Source organism: Orcinus orca, chromosome 4, assembly GCF_937001465.1.
Source record: "Orcinus orca chromosome 4, mOrcOrc1.1, whole genome shotgun sequence".
Classification (NCBI taxonomy): Eukaryota; Metazoa; Chordata; class Mammalia; order Artiodactyla; family Delphinidae; genus Orcinus; species Orcinus orca.
Window position 1 is genome coordinate 154,184,226 of NC_064562.1, and position 16,915 is coordinate 154,201,140.

The 16,915-nt window shown below is 54.8% G+C and overlaps 1 protein-coding gene across 4 annotated transcripts in view; it reads right to left on the reverse strand.

Moving 5' to 3' along the window:
* Nucleotides 1-1,096: 1,096 nt before the first annotated feature.
* UVSSA (UV stimulated scaffold protein A) overlaps nucleotides 1,097-16,915 on the reverse strand; it is a 33,724-nt gene continuing 17,905 nt past the window's right edge. For 3 of the 4 annotated variants that reach the window (XM_049709441.1, XM_012531324.3, XM_033419635.2), the window contains exons 9-14: nucleotides 13,732-13,876; nucleotides 13,197-13,322; nucleotides 12,329-12,512; nucleotides 11,783-11,900; nucleotides 9,054-9,219; nucleotides 1,097-8,016 (exon numbers count right to left, since the gene is read on the reverse strand). In XM_049709441.1, the coding sequence (XP_049565398.1) occupies nucleotides 7,923-8,016; nucleotides 9,054-9,219; nucleotides 11,783-11,900; nucleotides 12,329-12,512; nucleotides 13,197-13,322; nucleotides 13,732-13,876 (833 nt within the window). In that variant the 3' untranslated portion in view covers nucleotides 1,097-7,922. The other variant, XM_033419634.2, reaches the window with a different exon arrangement.

The window sequence follows — 16,915 nt, forward strand, 5'->3', positions numbered from 1 at the left end:
AGGCTCCTCACAGGAAATGGCTGAGCCCAAGGCACACACCCCTGCCCCCCTTCTGCAGACCCAGTGATGGCTGGAGCTCCAGCAGCCACCTTGGGCCAAGAGATAGCCTTGGGGATGCAGGCCCTGTACTCTGACACTGGGAAGGGATGGGGGCCAGTGGCTCCATGCGGCCTCCTCCCCAGCCTGGGCACCACCTTAGGACAGAAGCACGTTTAAAGCCTGTGTTCACAAGCCACTGTCACTCCAGAGTTTTCCATTCTGTGCAGCCAGCTCTGACTGCCGCTGTAACAGCCCTGCCAGTCCTCCCTCCTGCGTCCCTCTGCCGCTCCCTGGGCCGGCCCAGCCAGTCTGCCTTGGACCAGGGCACAGCACCTTCCCACCCCGCACCCCACGGCAGCCCCCGTGGTCCCAGGCTGGAGCCAGAGCCCTCAGCGCCACACGAGGACCCGCTCCCACCAGCCCTGCCCGCACTGCCCCACACCACCCGCGCTGACAGGGACTCCCCACTCACTGCTCCCGCCCTGACGAGAACCTGCCTAGCCCAAACGCCAGCACTGACACCCCCTTGCTACACGGCCTTGAGAGGCCCTGGGACCCCACCCCCCCAGGCAGTCCCACTCTTGCTTGCCAGGTCCTCACTGGAGTGCCGCTCTCCCACATGCAGGTGGGCTCCTCGAGGCACTCGGGGTGTAGCCTTCCCCTGCTGGCTCCAAACCCACCTACTGCCCAGGCTGTCCCAGGCCCCCCTGCCCTGCCCTGACTCACGGGGTCCCAAGAAGCACGTGACAAGACAGGTGGGGGGGCACTGGGGGCACCAAGGGAGGGGGTGCAGCTTCCTCTGCTTCCGCTGGGGCCTCTGAGGAAAGTGGGACCCACCCAGGACCCCCTCAGCACCAAGTCACTGCCTGGGGGCCCTGGGCTCAGAGTGGTGGAGCCTGCTCCCCGAGGTACCGTCCACTGGGCCCCACCGGCCAGAAGCGCCAGCCCAGCTCCCATTGCTGCTCCCGCCAGCCAGAAACACATGGACCTGTGGGTCTGTCTTAATAAACACTCATGGCGATTCACTAAAAGATACGATGCAAAGAGCCCCAGTCACCAGTCATGAATTAAATTTTATAGAAACACTAGTTATGTAACTTCACCTGAAGTTATACAACAGAGAACAGAAACATAAAAGGTCTTTGACATAGGCATGTACTACCAAGGCACAGTAAGTAAAACAGTATGATGATATATAAACAGGCAGACGAGCTGATGAGCTAGAGCAAAGTTCAGAAAAAGAACCACTGTACGTAGGGACTTCAATAAATGATAAAGGCAGTATTTTAAATTTGCAAAAACAAATGAATTCATTACTAGTGTTGGGATACCTGGATGGGTATTTAAAATAAAAAACTGAATTTCCAGAGCCGTATTTTATATCAAAATAAATGTTAAGTAGATCAGTGACTTAAACATGAAAATGCAACCTATAAAAGTACTAGAAGAAAAGATGGAAGAATTTTTTAGTACAATCTTTGAGTGGGGAAGGAATACAAAAGCAGAAGCCGTGAAAGGTTGGTTAAATTCATCTGCATAAAAATCTACATGGCGAAAACAACATAAGCAAAGTCAGAGATAAAATGAGGAAACATTTGTGACTCACCATGTACAGCTCGTTACTGAATAAAGAGCTCCCACAGCTTAATAAGAAACCAATAAGCTAACAGAAAAATGGGCAGAGGGTATGGAATACAATTCACAGAAAAGGATAAACAATGAATGCTTTAACATTATGAAAAATGCTTGCTCTCACTCCTAAGAGAAACGTCAATTAAAACTATAACACGCTACTTTCTCATGGAGCAAAGACCAAAACATTCATCAAGTGAGAGCCAAGGCAGAGTCAGCAACCGGCTGGCAGAGCGCTGAAGGTGTGCCCAACACAGACACACGCACACACAGCTAGTCGGGAAACCACCAGACTCACTGGATCAAAGCATTTAAGGAAATCTCTGTCCAATCATTAGCTAATCACTAAGCTGCCTTGAAGGTAAGTCAACAGGTCCAGTCTGAGACACAGTAAAAAGAACGAAGAAAAATGAACAGGCCTCAGAGGCCAACGGATACCATCAACCAAGTGTGTATACATGATGGAGAGGAGAGGAGAGAGGGAACAGGACAGAAAGAATCTCAGGAGAAACAGTGGCCAAGTTTGATGAGAAACAATCTCTACAACCAAGAAGCTCAACAAATTCCAAGTAGGACACACACAGAGAGACCTTAACTAGACACTTCGTGGTTAAAACCGTCAGAGCATAAAGACAAACAGAGCATCTTGAAAGTAGCAATTAAAAACCCAACTCGTGTTCAAGCCTTCTTTCCAGACTAACAGCTAGCTTCTCTCCAGAAACCCTGCAGCCCACGAGGTTGTGGGATGACTTGCAAGAGGGCTTCCCTGGTGGCGCAGTGGTTGAGAGTCCGCCTGCTGATGCAGCGGACACGGGTTCGTGCCCCGGTCCGGGAAGATCCCACATGCCACGGAGCGGCTGGGCCCGTGAGCCATGGCCGCTGAGCCTGCGCGTCCGGAGCCTGTGCTCCACAACGGGAGAGGCCACAGCAGTGAGAGGCCCGCGTACCGCAAAAAAAAAAAAAAAAGTGTTGCAAGAAAAAGACTGTTAAACCAAGAATTCTACATCCAGCAAAACTATTCCTCAAAACGAAGGAGAAATGAAGACATTCCCAGAGAGACAAAAATGAAGAGACTTCACTGCTAGCAGACCTGCCCTACAAGAGACACTGAAGGGAGTGCTTCAGGTTGAAGTGAAAGATACCAGATTCAAATCCTCAAAGAGAAATTAGGGCACTGGGAAAGGGAACTACAGAGCCAGATAAAAGACAGTATAAATGTGCTTGTGTTTGTAAACCTTTTCTTTTCCTATCTGATTTAAAAGACAACTACATAAAGCAATAATTACAAAACTATGTTGATGGGCTTACAATCTATTAAGATGCAATTTGTATGACAAAAACAGCAGAAAAGAGCTGGAAGGAAACAGAGCTCTAATGGAGCAGTTTTTGTACATTACTGAAATTAAGTTGTTATTAATCCAAACTAGATTGTATTAAGTTGTTCATTGTAATCCTCAAAGCAACCACTGAAAAAAATTACTTAAAAAACAGTGGTAGAGACACAAGGGAATTAAAGTATTACAAGGGAATTAAACAGCCATTTAACACACAAGAAAAAAAGGTAACAGAGGGAGAAAGATTTAAAAAGATATGTAGAAAAACAGAAAAACGGCAGACATAAATCTTACCTTATCAGCAATTACATTAAAGGTAAGTAGATTAAACACTCAAGCAGCAGAGACTTGGTAGAGCAGATATAAAAACATGATCAAATATATGCTGTCCATAAGACTTCAGATTCAGAGATATAATGCAAGTGAAAGGCTGGAAAAGGATATGCCATGCAAACAACCAGAAGCTACGCTAACTCATACAAAAGAGACCTTAAGGCAAAAACTGTTTGGTACTAGAGATAGAGAAGGCTGTGCTGTAAAGGGTCAACCCATCGGGAAGAAATAAGAAGTATAAACATATATGCACTTAACAGAGCCCTAAAATACACAAAGCAAAAACTGACAGAGAGGGAGAAACAGATAATTAAACAATAACAGCTGGAGATTTCAATACCCCACTTTCAATAACGGATTTAACTGCTGGGGTAAAGATCAATAAGGAAAAGGAGACTTAAACAATACTATAAACCAGCTATAGACCTGACAGAACACCCAGCAGCAGCAGAATACTCATCTTCTCAGCTGCACATGAAACACTCTCCAGGACAGATCAGAAGTCTCAAATGTTAAAGAACTGGAAGCACACAAAACATGTTCTTTGGCTACACAGAATGACATGAGAAATCAAATAACACAAGGAAGTTTGGGAAATTCACAAGGATGTGGAAATTAAAGGACCAACTCCTAAATAAACAGTGGGTAAAGTAAGAAATCACAAGAGAAGTTAGTAAATACTTTTGAGATAAAGATGGACACACAACATACCAAAACGTACGGGATGAAGCTAAAGCAGTGCTTAGATGGAAATCCATACCTGTAAACACCTACGTTACAAAGAAGACAGGGCTCAAGTCAATAAGCTAAACTTCCACTTAAGAAACTAGAAAAAGAATGAAAACTACTAAACACAAAGCAACTCAATGGAAATAATAAACATTAGAGTGGAAATTAAGTAAAAAATGAAAAATAATAGAGAAAAACAACTTTGAATAGATCAGTAAAACTGATAACCCTCTAGCTAGACTAACCAAGAAAATTAATGAGAGAAGACTCAGATTTCTAAAATCAGGAATGATAGAAGAGACATTACTATCAACCTTACGGAAATAAAAATGACTATAAAGTAATGCTATGAACAACTGTTATGTCAACAAATGATAACAAATAACCTAGATGAAATGGACAAATTCCTAGAAATATACAGACTACTGAAACTGACCACATGGGATTTATCCCATGAATGCAAGTGCGGTTCAACATACGGAAAACAATGTAACACACCATACGAAAAGAATAAAGGACCAAAACCACACGATCATTTCAATAGATGTAGAAAGTGCATTTGACAAAAACTCAACTCCCTTCACGACAAAAACACTCAACAAACTAAGAACATAAGGAAACTTCCTCAACCTGATACAAGGCCATCTACAAAAAAAACAGCTACCATTACATTCGATGGTAAAAGACTGAAAGCTTTTCCTCTCAGATCAGGGACAAGACGAGGATGTCTGCTCTCCCCAGTTCTATCTGGCACTGTACTGAGGCTCTAGCCAGAGCACCCAGGCAAGACAAAGAAATAAAAGAAATCCAAATTGCGAAGAAAGAAATACAACTTTCTCTTGCAGATGACATGAGAGTGTGTATAGAAAATCCTAAGAAATCTACACACACATACAACTATTAAACTAATAAGTGAGTTCAGCAAGGTTTCAGGATATAAGACCAACATAAGAAAAGTAGTTGTATTTCTATGCATTAGCAATGAACAATCCAAAAATGACATTCAGAGAACAGCTGCATTTACAACGACATCAAACAGAATAAAACATTTAAGAATAAATTTAACAAAATAAATGCCAAACTGGTACACTGAAAACTACAAAACACGGAGAAAATATAAAGAAAACCTAAACAAATGAAAAGATATTCTAAGTTCACTAATTAGAAAATTTAAGATTAAAATGACATTACACGTGGCCCTTGAACGTCTCAGGGTTTAGGCGAGCCTACCGAGCCTACCCTCCATGCAGTCAGAAATCCACGTGTAACCACACCCTCAGCCCCTGCGCCTGTGGTTCTCCTCCAAGGAGTCAACCAGCCATGGCTCATGTGGCCCTGCAGTGTTTACTGCTGAAAAAGTCCTTGTGTAAGTGGACCTGTGTACTTCAAACCCGTGGTTTTCAAAGGTCAGCTATACTTTCCAAAGTGATCTCTAGGGTCGACACAATCCCTAAAACCTCAGATGCCCTTTTTTTTTTTTTTGGTGGCACAAATTCATTCATTCATTCAATCATTCATTTATTTGTGAGATTCCATTACTCTTTATTTTTAGCAAGAGCGACAGACACATGAGATGGCTCAAAAATTTGTTTGGAAATGCAAAAGACCCAGAATGGCCAAAACAATGTTTAAAAAGAACAAAGTTGGAGGATTTCGAAACTTACCACAAAGCTACATTAATCAAGACATTGTAGCAGTAGCATAGGATTTATAGGTCAAGGGAATAGAAGTGAGAGTCCAGAAATAAATTCACACATTTATTGTCAATTGATCAAGAAAAGTGCACACAATTCAATGGAAGAAAGAATAATCTTTTCGACAAATGATGCTGAGACAACTGAAGAGCCACATGAATGAAGCACAGACAAAAATTAACTCAAAATGGGGCTCCCTGGTGGCGCACTGGTTAAGAATCCGCCTGCCAGTGCAGGGGACACAGGTTCGAGCCCTGGTCCGGGAAGATCCCACGTGCCACGGAGCAACTAAGCCCGTGTGCCACAGCTACTGAGCCTGCGCTCTAGAGCCCATGAGCCACAACCACCGAGCCTATGCTCTAGAGCCTGAGAGCCACAACTACTGAAGCCCGAGTGCCTAGAGCCTGTGCTCCGCAACAAGAGAAGCCACCACAATGAGAAGCCCGCGCACTGCAATGAAGAATAGCCCCCGCTCGCCCCAACTAGAGAAAGCCCATGTGCAGCAACAAAGAACGAACGCAGCCAAAAATAAATAAAGAAAAGGTAAATAAATAAAATTAAAAAAAAATTAACTCAAAATGGACCAAAGACCTAAAATGAACAGCTACATCTTAAAACTCTTAGAAGAAAACATAAGAGTATATATTCATGACCTTAGAGTAAGCAATAGCTGCTTGGATATGACACCAAAATCACAAGTTACAAAAGGAAAAATAGATATATTGGGTATCATCAAAATTCATAATTTTTGTGTTTCAAGGAATACCATCAAGAAAGTGAAAACACAGAATGGGAGAAAATATTTGCAAATCATGTAAGGATCTAGTATCCAGAATATATAAATTACTTTTACAACTGAAAACAACAATTCAATTTAAAATGGGCAAAGGATCTAGATGTTTCACCAAAGAAAATACACAAATGGCCAATAAGTACATGAAAAGATGTTCAATATCCTTAGTCAAATCAAACCACAATGATACGCCACTCCACACCAAGATGGCTAAAATTAAGAAAACTGATAAAAGCAAATGTTGGCAAGAACATGGAGAAACGAGAACCCTAATACACTGCTGGTGGGGACAGAAAACGGTGCAGCGGCTTTGGAAAATGTTTTGGCAATTCAATCAATAAGTTAAACACAGAGTTACCACGTGACCCAGCCATTCCACTTCTAGGTATAAACCCAAAAGGAATGAAAATATACGCCCACACAAAAACTTGTACACAAATGGTCATAGCAACACCATGCATGATAACCCCGAAGTGCAGACAACCCGAGTGTCCACAATGAACGGATCAACAAAGTGCAGTATCTTCATACAGTGGTGAGTTATCCGGGCATAAAAAGCAATGAAGCACGGACAGAGGCCCCAGCAGGGAAGAACCTAGAAAACTCTGTGCTACGTGAAGGCAGCCAGACACAAAGGGCCACAGGCTGCTATGACTCCATTCACAGGAAACGTCCAGCAAAGGCAAATCCAGAAACAGGAGACCAGAGGGGGCCGGGGCTGGGGGAGCAGGGTTTCTTTTAGGGTGATGAAAAGCTCTGGAAGTAGACAGTGGTGGACACTGTACAACACTGTGAGTGTACTTAACGTCACCGAACTGTATGCTTTAAAGGCACGGACGTTACAGTACGTGAGTTACGTCTCAATAAAGTCGATTTTAGAAGAACCAAGAGTGAGGTAGTTCCCTGCATTCTGACGTGGAACCACCACCAGCAGGCCTATGCGCTGGAAACGCCGAGAGCAAACAGCTGGCTCCCCTTCGTGTCAACGTGAAATGTGGGTTTTCCTCCGAGGCGGAGAAGGCTGGGGGGCAGGGCTGGAGGCTGCGCACTCGTCTTGGACGTTGAGCGACCCTGAATCACACCACGAAGGGCACAGGCTGTACAAGACACCCACCTGTGGACACGGTTACCCGAGTTCACCCCGGGCTACTAGGCAGTCAGACCCATAAGCGATGGCCGTGGTCCCCCGCAGCAGGGGAGAGTCCACACCTCTGGGGCGCTTGAAGCAGAAAGTGCACCATTTCTTCACGTTAAATACACACTATAATTGTGGCTGTTGTTATAGCCCAGACCCGGGTCTGCCTTCCCATCCTAGCTCATCAGCAGAAGAAGAGGAGCTGACGATCAGAGTGGACCCGGCCTGGCGCTCTAATTCAGCGCGTAGTTAAACTGGTTTGCAAACTTCTCATGCTTCTTCCGGTCCATCTGGTTCATGGCTGTGACCACCCTCTGCACAGCGGCCCTGCAGGGAAAGCACAGCGAGACGTGATCAGGGAGGCACCGGTCAGGGCTCCGGGCTGCTCACTGCAGCCTGGCTGGGTTCAGGCATGGGTCCTGGGCCGACTGCCCGTCCGCTCCCCACGGACGGGCGACACAGCTCGGAAATAGCTAGAGCTTCCCCGTCCAGAGCCGGACACCACAGTGAGTGGCTCTGCCCCCGAACATGGCCTTGGCTGCGTCCTGGCACCTCTCCCGTCGCTCCCTGAGCCCTGAAGCCTGCTCCCAGGATCCCCAATTCTGCCAGCACCAGGGTGCACCCCAGAACGAGGGCGCAGCCTGCCCAGCAACCGGGCAGGAAGCAGCGTGTGGGCAGAGGCGGTCAAGACACGCTGGATCCACTCAGCCCAGCTTGCTTTCGCCCCACTGTGCACAGAGCTCGACATTGGGCGAGGAACACACGTCTCACAGCCAGCCTGGCTGCCGTGACGAGGTAGCGCCTCTGCCTGGGAGGAAGCCGCTGGGGCCTGGCAGCGAGGAGGCCCAGACACGGGCACCACTCCAGGCATCAGGCACGACCTCCCTCACAGATCACAGAGGCTCCGGCCACAGCTCCCAGCCCCTCGGAGGACACCCCCGGGCCCCGCTCCTCCGGGCGCCAGCACCCACAGCACCATCACCCCTGGCTGAGCCACGGGGAGCCAGCCTTGTGCCCGGAGCCTGGGGGCCGAGCCCTCCCCTGGATGCAGACGCAAAGGCAGGCCGGCGGTGAGGAGCCGTGGGCATTCCGCAGGGTGCTCAGGAAGCTGCCCTCCTGCTCACCTGACTTGGGCAGGGCCCTGGCGCCGCCTCCTCTGCCCAGGGTGGACGGCGCCCATGGGGCCTGGGCGCAGACACCCTCGTGCCTTCTAGGGCACCTAGCAGCGCCGCAAGGAGCGCCTCTGGCCGCCAGAGCGGCGGGGTGGGGGGCGGGCGGTGGGGGTGCGGGCTGGCGGCCTTCTCCACTCTCACCACCGACACCGGGCCTGGGGCGGAGGGCGGGACCCCGCGAGGAGCTCTTACTTGGCGAAGACCTTCTTGGCGATGCGTGCACGCGCCGTGTCCGCCTGCCGCTTGAGGTCGGTGAGGCCGGACCGCCGCCGCCTGCCCTTCCCACCGGGCCTGGATGAGCCAAGATGCACCCCAGTGGCTGCCTCCACGTCCCTCATGAGCTCAGGGTCCTGCCAGGCTGCAAACACAACCGACACTGCAGAAAACTCCCAGCACCGACCTCACCTGAGCCCCAAGCCCTCCCTGACACGGGGGCAGGGAGGGCCACCGGCTGCCCAAGGAGTGGGCGCAAGTCCCCGTAGGCCAAGGTGGGCGCCTCCACTGGCCCCTTAGGCAGGAAGGCAACCGAGGCCGGTGGCCAGGGGCAGTGCCACGCGCAGGCTGCTTCCGCCTCCAGGCTGACGGTGCCCCGCCAGAACCCAGGCGTGGCCTCCGGACCCGTGTGCTGGCCAGAGGGTGTGCACAGCAGGGTGGCCACGGTCTCTTTACTGGTCCAAAGAGAACTTGGCCCCAGGCCCCAGCGATGAGGGTGCCGGTTCAGGCAGGCGGCCCTGCTCCTCCCGCCACGGCCCAGGCCCTTCGGGTCAGAAGATGGTGCTCCGCGGGGAAACAACCGTCACCCAGCCCCAAGGCCTGGTCTCACCAGACCCGGCTGCAACAGAGACAGGTGAGTGTGCCTGTTCGCCAAGACGGGAAACGTTAACTGTCTAAATGGGGGGCTCCCAACGCAGCAGGCCCAGGCATCGGAGTCAGAAGCCAGCATCCCAACTCCACCCACCACTGCCCTGGCAGCGACTTCCGCCTCAGTCTCCGTCCGCTGGGTCGGGGGCAGGGCTGGGTCGCGTGGAGGTCCCTGAGATGCAGGCTCCATCTAGCCTGCTGGCTCGGGAAGGCCGCCCTGGTCAGGAGTGTGACAGCACAGCTCCCCAACGTGCCCAGACCTACGGACCCAGGCCCTGGCTGGCAGAAGGGGGCTGGATACCCCAAACCCCGATGGCGCCCACCACGCAAACAAGAGCCCCATGGGGGGCTGCGGCAGAGGGGCCGGGTGGCAGGCAGGGCACGTCCAGTGGGGGGAGAAGCCACGCGCCCAGACAGACAGCGAGGCCTCCCCGAGTTGATTTTTGAAGTGAAGGAATACGGGGCGGCCCAATCCAGATACAGGAACGATTAATCCAAGCTTAAGGAAAACTGTCCAAACAGTTTATCTCCCAGAACGAGAAGGCGTCACAGTTTAGGAACCCGGTGAATGGAGCAATTGTTTAAACACAACGGAAAAATGCTGGCACCCAGTAGAGACGGAATGAGCATCTCAGTAAAATGAAGGAGCAATTTAAAAGCCTTTGAAAAAAATCAATAAGAGCCAGGCCGCGGCCGTCCTGCGCGCTGATGGGCCCTGGAGCTCCGCGCGCATTGTCACTGAGGTTAGCGCCGGGAAAAGAAAACTGCCCGGCGTGTGAGGGAGGTGGGGATCGATACTGTAGTTAGTAAAGAGATGCTATTTCACATCTGACTGGCCAGCGTGGGCCCGCGGCCCCAGCCTGATACCTGTTGTTAACAAGTCACTGAGGGCTGCAGAACCCGATACTCTTCAGGGCTGACACAAAAATAGGCACTTAATTTGCTCCCGAGTGGGCCACCAGGGAAGGCCTCGCCTGCGGATTAATGGGTCAGGGCGCCTCCGCGCCGCCCTCCAGGGCTCCAGGCGCCAACCCTGGGTGTGAGGCCGAAATCTAACATTTGTCTCTCGTGACAAAGGGAAAAACCCTGCGAAAGAGGACACACGGCCCAGCTGAGACCCACACTAGCACCACCCCTACAGACACAGCCGCCTTCTGCCTCGGGGCTCTGCGCTGTGGGCCTGGCCTTTCTTTTAAGGAAAGGGGCCCAAGGCGGGACGGCCTCCAGACCCCAGCCCAGATCTGACAAACCACGGGATGTCGACACAGGTCAGGGCCGCACCGTTGGGCCCACCACCCCCACCCCAAGTGTGCTCGGGTGCTGCCCTGCCCAGGACGCCGCTTCTGCGGGTCACCATCCTGCCCGGCTGTTCAGGGGCCTCTGGGGGCCAGGCAGCCACCACCCCGCGGCTCGTGCCAGAACACAGCACCGGCTCACGTGCCAGGATGACATGAGCTCCCTGAACGGCGGAGAACAGCGTCTCGGTGGCTTTGGCACGAAACAGGCCTACAGGCCGGAAAATGGGGGCCCTGAGTAGGACCCCAAGAGAGTGCTCCAGGCTCAGAGGCTCAGCAAGGATGCCTGGGACCACCGGGCAGGACCCTCACCTTCTGCCCACACACGCGCACACACAGTCCACGTGCACGCAAATCACACGCCGCACACGCCGCAGCCCTCCTGCCCGGCCCTCGTGCACGGCTCTGAAGACAGCAGGTGGCGGGGGCGGCTCGGGGCTCAGCCAGCTAACTTTCCATGCCTCGGTTTTTCCACTGCTTAAAAACAGGCTTAAGAACCCAGAACCCAAACCAGCGATGACAAGGTGGTTTCCGGCCGTGGGCGTGTCCACGGCGCCCGTCAGGAGCCGCGTGAAACGCGGCCAGGCTGGTGCTCAGTGCTCTGCTGGCCCCGAGGACAGTGTGTCCCGGCCACGCTTGCGAGTTATGACTGAGTGGGAGGCGGCAGGCGACCACACGTGGCAACCACGGGCCACCCTGTCGGCTGCCGGGGTCCAGGGCGCCCCCCCACGCCGTGGCTGCCGCTACCCCGTCCCCCGGACCTACCTGGGCGCCCCCCCTGCCTCTGCAGCTGCTGCTTCTGCTTCTGCTCGCGGGCCCTGTCCTCCGGATGGAGGGGCCGTCCCGTGTCATCTCTCGGGATGATCTTCCCGTGGAAAGGGCACTGAGGCAGAGAACGGAGCAATTCTGAGGCGGGAGCGGGCCACTGGCCATCCCTACCTTCATGGCTCCCGGGGCCGGCCGGTCCACACCACCCTCTGCTCACACACCCCTCAAAGGAGGGGCCCTCGGGCGCAGCCGCGACACAGCCAGGCAGCGGATGGAGATCTGGTGTCAGTCTGGCCAAAGCCCCGCCTGGCGCACAGTGCCGCCTCCGTGGACCCCCGGCCCAGCACAGAGCGCGCTCAGGAGACACACGTGGGCAGGGACGCAGGAGCCAGGGCAGAGCAACCCAGCCCTGTGCCCGCATGTCAGACCACCCACCCAGGGGAAGGTCCTGGCACCAGCAGCCTGGAGCCCAGCGCCCCCTCCGGCCCCATCCTGGCCTGGCCGAGGTGGCCACCCCACTGCCCAGCCGCCCACCCTCCTCACCTTCAGGCGGTCTTGGCGCTCGCAGAGCCGGCCGTCGGGCCGGGGGGCACGGCACCGGTGCTGCACGGGCTCGAATCGCCCCGCAAAGGTGATTTGGCGGCTCCGGAGAGACTCAGAGACAGCGGCACTCTCTACTTCCGCGTCCACCTCGCGGGGCTTCCAGAAGCGGTGCTCCGAGTCGGACCTGCACACGGACCAGACGCTCAGCGCCGTCACGGGGTGGCCACCACAGCACCCGCAGCAAGGCCGGCCTGGGCGGCTGAGCAGGGGGCACCCCTGGGCTTGTGAGCCCATTCGGGACGAGTAGAGACGCTGAGTATGGTGGGGGCACCGCCAGGCACCCCACCCCGGTGGCCCGCCTCCCTAGCCTGGCCTGGACCCGGGGCAGGGGCTCCCTGACGGAGGTTAACAGAGGACAGATCCGCCCACCCCCACCCCCACGCCCACGCCCACTCCGGAGAGAAAGCGTCCAGCGCAGCAACGGGGGCGGCTTCCCAGAAACTCTCTGCGGAGTCCCAGGCCGGGCCCGTGGAGATCCGAGTCAGAGGACCAGAGGGCAGTCATGACGAGGGCCTGGGCAGAGAGCCTGGAGCAGTCCTAGGCAGACAAGCCTCATGCCGTCTGCCATGATGCCCAACCATCAGGGCAGACAACAGGGAACGTCCCCCCAGGGAGGAACAAGGAGATTCAAAGGAGGTCCACAGGCCTCTGGGCAGGGCTGTACAACCCCGGGTAGGCACCATGCCTACGAGAGCCCGAGAGCCGCGCTTGGCGGGACGCGTGAGGGCCTGCGCGGCAGAGCCGGGCCCTGCGCCCAGGCCGGGGGCAGAATGGGTGCCCACAGGACCCACGGGACGCCCGCACTCACTTGAGGATCTTCCCAGCCATCGGCTCCTCTCGGCCCCAGTAGCACAAGTCCACCCCGAAGGGCACGACAGGTGCCCGGGCCCGCTCTGCTGCCAGCTTCTTGGCCTCCTCTGGACCCAGCGGCACCCTGGAGACAGCAGAGGAGTCGTCAGTGCTGTGCTGCCGGGAGCCGGCCTCGGCCACCTGCCTCTCCGCATCCCCCGGAGCTCCCGGTCACACACCTGGGCTGCGACCTTTGCCACCTCGGGCCTGGAACCCAGGGCAGCCACTGAAGCCCTACGAAAAGGCTGGCCACCCCAAGACCACACTGGGAGCTGGCCTCAGATCTGCGGTCCTCACGGTGGGCCCAGGGGTGTCCTGACGCCTGACCCCTTGAACCCCAGAGCCCTGGCCCACCCCCATGGCCTGGCCTACACACCAGCGCTGAGGACCCCCGGCCCCTGCAGCCCCCGCCCCAGTACAGATATTGGCAGGTGCTTGCCCGGCCGGGGGTGCACATGTGGGGCTGCCTGGGCAGAGGTGGGTGTCGGCATCACCTGGGGCTCGGGGGTGAGGCCGGGGGCAAGTGGCGCTGGAGCCAGTGCAGCTGGGCAGCCGCAGAGGTGGGGTCGCAGGCCTCCTCACTGCTCCGCGTCCTCTTCCTTGCCTGCGAGGCCGGCGTGGCCGGGACTTTCTCCAGCCCTGCGACAGAGACGTATCTGCTCTTGGCCACCATCCCCATGACCCTGGACAGACCCCTGGAGGGCGCCGCGTCCCCATCTCACAGTGACAGCACAGCACGTGTGAGGGCGCCGAACCCTCCATCAGCACAGCACCTGCCCCGCCAGCCAGATGAGGCCCCAATGCCAGCATCTCAGCAGCAAGGCCACCGGGCCACCTCTGCAGGCCAGGGTCCGTGCCCAGGTCCCCAGGGCAGGGGGAGGGCAGCTTCTCTGACACTACTGGGCCCCACTGGCCCAACTGTGCCGATTCCCGGGCTGTCCCTGACCCCTGCCAGCCCCTCCCAGTTGGGCACCTGGGCCAGGGGCTGCCCAGGAGGCACGGGGCAGGGTGTGGGTTAGGACCTCAGAGGCACTCCATCCCGAGAGCGAGGGCAGCGCCTCCCTCCCCAAACTCTCCTCCAGACAGGGAACCACTGCCAAGAAAGAGGTGAACAAGAAACAAAATATCTGGAAGGTGAGAAAGAAAGAGGAGCTGGAGACCCACCAGGGCCCCACAAAGAGGGAGCCAGGAAGACGAAGACAGCGGGCAAGCACAGGAGCGGACGACTCCAGGCCGGGCTGAAGGACAGGAGGGCGGCTGCACACCCATGGGCAGCTCTCTCTGGTCAGAGACGTGAAGGGCATTCACACGGGCATCAACTTCCTCATGACTGGACCCCAGAAAGAGGAAAGATAACTGGAGTGGATGAAATAAAAAGCCCAATCTTCCTGGAATCAGAGCAAGAGCAAGACCGAGGGGCTCACTGAGTGTCAGGAAGGAGACGGAAGGAAGAGCGTGCAAGTCACTTACAAGGATGTTTAGGAATGCGAGAGAGAAACGCAATGGTCTGAGAAGCTTTCCTTCGGAAGCCGTAAGCATCCCACCGGCACCAGCGTCTCTCAAACAACAGTGAGAGCAAGGTCTGGGGAAACAATCGAAGTCGGAATTCTATACCCAGCCACGCTAGCTTTCAGCATGCAGGCGAAGGACACAGCCTCACCTGCGGGCTCAGGAGGGTCTGCGGGACAGGGGGACAAAAGGCCAAGGAATGACCTCAAAGATCCACTCCCGCCTCCCCCGAAACCCGAGTACCCACAACCATCAGAAGTAAGTTGGTACCTGGACGACCCAATGTGCCGGGCTGGGGGGGCCTGAGCGAGCGGGAGCCAGCATGTCCCCCATCCTGTGCAGGACGTGGGGACAGGGACGTGCTGGGAGGTACATGGCGAGGGGAAGTGGGAGTGCAACTCTCCCGAGCGGGCGTCACCATCAGAAGCGAAAATACTCGTATCGTTTTATTTATACTGGATGAACGCTCTCAAAACCCGCAGAAAAAAGGTTTACCCAGCAAATAAAAGGTAGGGAAAAGAAAAAACCGAAACAGTAGCAACAAGAGCAAACTGAAGAGGAAGGCTGGCAAAGGGATGCGCAGCACACTGGCAGCCCCAGCTGAGAACACGGCAGTAACTCAACGGACTCAAGTCAACGAAAAGACACAATGACGACATGAAAAACAAGCAGCAATTCCCCACTTTGGCGAGAACCCCTTAAAACAAAAGGTTAACAGAGACTAAGAATAAAAGAAAACAAAAGGACGAAAAGACGCTCGCTGTGCCAATGGGAACTAGAGGGATGCTGAGCCGACGTCACCACAAAGAAACTGCGTTCTACGTCAAAAAGCTGCATAAGAGGAGTGTGTGAAGGCGTAACAGACGCGAACGGCTCTGCCTCAGGAGCGCCCTGGCAGTTCCGGCCCGACCCTGGCCAGTGGGGGTGGACGAAGGGTCAGTGAGGCCGTGCCTTCTACGACAGACACCCTGGGACCTCACGTCTGAGAAGTCCTTCCCAGGACACGTGGAAAACTGACAAGACAGCCAGGCAGGCAGCTCCAGGGGCCAAAGGGCCGCCACGGGAGCAGAGCAACACCAACACCGACACGAAGCGCTGCCCGCGACGCCACGAGCCTGGCCTTCCTGATGGCGCATCTCCATCCCTCCATCCCTCCATCCACGTGCACAGGCTCGAGAACATCCCCCGCTTAGAGTGAGAAACCAGAAAGGAAACGACACAGCACTGAGCGCTGGGCCCCAGGGGAAGTACTTCCTGGGGGAGGAAGGGGAAGTGGGAGGGGGTGGGAGGGGAGAAAGGCGAAAAGGACGGGCTGGGAAGGCTGGCTCAGGCCACCATCAGCTCCGGGCTCTCTGCAGCAGGGCGGGCGGACCTCACGGCCAGGTCCTCCCGGTGTCTGCACGTGGCCTCCCCACGTGCACGGCCGGAATGCTGTCCAGTCCTTTTGTAGATGATAGCAGGTGAGTAGCTGCGACAGAGGCCTCATACTGCCCACAAATCCGAAACCGTTTACCCCAGGCCCTTCACGAAAAACTGCCTTCCCTGGCTGCTCCAGACGCCCTCCGAGTTTGCGCACGGCTCTGAGAGTACGGGGTCCACCCCTGCTTCTCAGGTGCCTGTGGCTGACAGTGGAGGACGTGGGGCAGAGCCACTTGGCGTGGCAGGGTCCACCTCGGTCACCCGGCAGCACCCTGAGCCCTGAGGCCTGGGTGCTCTCGGAAGGCCGCCGGGGACCCGGCCCCGTCACCAACACAGCCCGGGTCCAGTCACAAAGCCTTCCAGATGCCCCCACTCGGGCACCGACAATGCAGAGTTACCAGCTGGTGCAGACCCCGACACGGGCACGCGCACACACGGGGAGGCGGGACTGGTAAGTGGCCGCTGTGGCACTCATGTAGGTGGCTACAATCGCAACCCGAAAATCGATACGAGAACTCCTAAGAGTTACAGGAATGAAATATATTTTTCATTGATGTGTTGTTTTAAACCATTAAAAAGATGGGTGAGCGTGCTGAAGCAGAGTAAACACTCACAGCACTAAAACACCACTACCGTTCCCACACTGCTGGAGAAAATCAATCTCCCTGACACACTTTCAAGGCAAAAGTCCTAAAAGCAGACGTGTCCCCCGGCCCCGGGTGCTGTGCTTTCGGGGAGAACGCTGAGTCC